General features: G+C 48.1%; 1 protein-coding gene across 1 annotated transcript; it reads right to left on the bottom strand.

Moving 5' to 3' along the window:
• Positions 1 to 3: 3 nt before the first annotated feature.
• SLITRK3 (SLIT and NTRK-like family, member 3) lies at positions 4 to 2,817 on the bottom strand (the record flags this gene model as incomplete). The annotated part of the gene is made up of 3 exons (XM_008938973.1): positions 2,284 to 2,817; positions 682 to 1,566; positions 4 to 639 (listed from the first exon to the last, which is right to left on the bottom strand). Coding segments are annotated over exons 2-3 (1,500 nt in total), but the record flags the coding sequence as incomplete, so codon positions are not given.
• Between the last annotated feature and the right edge of the window lie 440 nt (positions 2,818 to 3,257).

Genomic DNA, 3,257 nt, shown 5'->3' with positions numbered 1-3,257 from the left:
GAAGTTGTCGTTGAGGAAGAGGAGCTTCAGGTTGGGCATGAGGCTGAAGGCCGCCGGCTGGATTTCCCTGATCAGGTTGTACTCGAAGTACAGGTAATGCAAACTCTGCAGGCCCCGGAACATGCCCGGGGTGAGCCGCTCGATGTCGTTGCCGTTCAGGTAGAGGCTCTTGAGATTCGGCAGGTTGATAAAAGCCCCGTCCTGCACGTAGGAGATCCGGTTGTTCCCCAGGTGTAAGAGATCCAAGGAGGAAAAATTCCAGAAATCGGAGCGGTAGATTTTCTGGATCAAATTCCCGCTCAGGTACAGCTTCTTGGCATTCAAGGGCCTGGGCAGGAGCTCGGAGATGTTGTGGAACCCCCGCTCCTTGCAGTTGACCGTCAGGCCCAGGTCATTGATGTGCAAACTGCAAGAGCACCCAGTGGGGCAGATGATGGGGATGGGGGGCCGGGTCTGGTAGGCAGCCACGGGCGGCTGGTTCGGCCCAGGGAAGAGGCCGCGGGATGTCGGGGGAGGCCGGGGCACCCGGGGCTGCTTGGTGGGTTTGGGCTGCTTATTGGACGTTTTGTACTCAACGGAGGAAGCGGTGAAATGGAAGGAGGACAGCATGGAGGAAGGCTTCGTAGGCCACGCGTTCTCCTTGCTGGACGACAGCTGGGGGATGCCCAGGCTGGCTTCCACCTCGGAGTCGGACAGCATGGGGCAGAGCTTGCTCCTTTTGATCTCCCGCAGGTCCTTCCCGTGGAAGTGGAAGGGCGTCTCGCAGGTGATATCCCCCACCAGGGCTGTGTAGGGGATGCGCTCCAGCCAGCTCTTCAGCTGCACAATCTCGCACGTACAGTTCCACGGGTTCTCCTCCAGCTGGATCTCCATCAGGCTCCTGCCAATGTGGTCCAACATCCCACGGTACGAAAGGACTTTTAGCCGGTTCCCACGCAAGTCCAGGTGGGTTAAGGACACAGACTTAAATAAGTTGGTGGGAAGCATGGGGATGAGATTGTCATTTAGGATAAGGACCCTCAATTTGCTTAGGTTTCGAAATGCCCCGCTTTCTATCCGCTTAATGACATTGTAATCTGCCTGCAGATATTCCAGACTTTCCAAACCCAGGAAAGTGTCATTTCTGAAAATGTCCAATTTGTTTTCGTGCAAATACAACCTCTTCAGAACTCGGAGCCCATTAAAAGCCCCCGTCTGAATGTCCTGCAGTGCATTGTTCCCAAGGTTAATAGACACAGCATTGTTCAAGTGAAGAAAACTGTTGGTGTACAATTTCCTCATGGAGTTCCTCTGTAGATAAAGTTTAAAAGGTCTCGACCATGACTCTGTTATCTGACTAATATTTATAAATCCTTTGTTGTCGCAATGTATATGGAAAAGGCTCTCCTTCACTTCACAGTAACATGGATCAAAGCAGGGCTCATCAAGTTCCTCTGAGTCCTCTACCAAGGGAATTGGTGTAGTCCATGCTAGAGCAATTGTGCTTAGAAGAATTATCCACAACATCCTTCCTTTACGGAGCATCTCTGCCGTGGAAGGTCTCATCGTTTGTTGATGTTTACAAAACTGCAACGGGAAGAAAAATGCAGATTTCAGTATTTCTGTCCTGCCCCCACTCGTTCTCCTAAGCCCCTACCTGCTAGACTTGTGTTAGGCTCCTGGAAAGTTCAGCAGTTGTTGGGCAGACATTCACAACCAACTCTAGGGGTGTTGCATGGGCAAGCCTCGCCCTGATTTATGCTCAAGAGACGTTAGAAGGTTTAATCACGCGATACCAGCCTCCCTTTTTCCCCCCGCTTTGGTACGTGCCACCTATAAAGAGGACAGCACATGCAGACCACACAACATGGGCACGCAGGCTGGACATGTTGCGTCCTCACACGCTCTCCACCGTAGGACCAGCGTTTGGGGCTACACCTATTTCAGACCCGGTTGCAATTCCAGCTTTTTAGCCCCCATCGCTCATGTTGGCTGCAGGGGGGGGAATACCAGCGGGCAGACTTCTTCAGCGTCACACTACATCTTTCACACATGCAAACTCCCAAAGTTATTGAATCTCCATCCCTGAATCTCCCTCCCTCCTGGCTCAATGTATTCCATACGCAAGTTCAAAGGAATGTGCAAGGTTTGCTGATGTCCCTGGCAAAACGGTTCCCTTCAGAAATCCCCACCAGCATCTTTAAAATAGTAAATGGTTAACAACCCAGATTGAAAAGCAAATCTTCGCCTTTCCAATGTGCAGATGAATTAATGCAACTGGTATATTATCAGATAAATACATACCACATATTAGTCATTTTAGCTGATTAAAGCGTTTAGAGATGATTAATCTTTCTAAAGCACATGCGATCAGCAGATCTAAAGGGAAGTGACAGCTAAAGAAGCACCTAGGAAGATTGAAACGCTCAGCCTGTCTTGGATTAGGGTGTTTTGTGCCCCCAGGACCAAGCAGGAGACCTGGTTAAAAAGCTGAAAGTGAAAGGAAACAACAACAAAAAAATACCTTGACACTTACCAGCCGATAAATTATCTATCCTACTATATACGTTCCCGAATGAAGACACCATTCTTCTCCAATCAGTTGAAAATCATACTGTACTAATGAGATGCAGCTCCTTCAACATATGGTTTCACCCTTCCTTTCACCAGATATTTGAAATGTATGGGCACAGAGAAACGCTAAGGATGGTAATAATAACGGTGGTGGTGCAGCCTCCCTTGAATCACTGAAATGCCCATTAGAACAATTCGGAGCGATCCTTGCTTTTAGTCTCAGTCTTTCAACAGAAAAGGTCCTCTTTGCCTTCCTCGTGTGAGAGCTAGAAAATTTTGCCCCCCATCCACAAACTTAAGAGCAGAGAGATGCATTTAGGGGAGAGAGATGCCAGAAGAACAGAAATCCTTAGGATCAACTTGCAAATGAAACCCTCCCCTGTGGGAAAGAGGAGATGGTTGAGAGCATGAAAAGAGAAATACCCTCTGCAATTAGAACCAGCATCTAATTGGGAAGAAGGGAGAGAGATGAGAGCTATATTGCAGTATCAGTCTCTCTGTCTCCTTTGCAAAATATTAGCCAGTTAAGTTCTTTCTCTTCTGCAAAGGCTGTAATAAAAAATAAAAAAAATAAATAAAGAGGATTATTATATCTTCTTTTTGGAAGAGGGGGGTGTCTTTGACCCTAGGTGGAAACAAAAGGAGCCAGAAAGGTTGTACTTACCGGTTTGCAGGAGAGATTTTAGCACATCGTTACAAAAGAA

Source organism: Merops nubicus, unplaced genomic scaffold (genome assembly GCF_000691845.1).
Source record: "Merops nubicus isolate BGI_N331 unplaced genomic scaffold, ASM69184v1 scaffold44284, whole genome shotgun sequence".
Lineage (NCBI taxonomy): Eukaryota > Metazoa > Chordata > Aves > Coraciiformes > Meropidae > Merops > Merops nubicus.
This window is presented reverse-complemented; position numbering and strand designations above follow the sequence as displayed.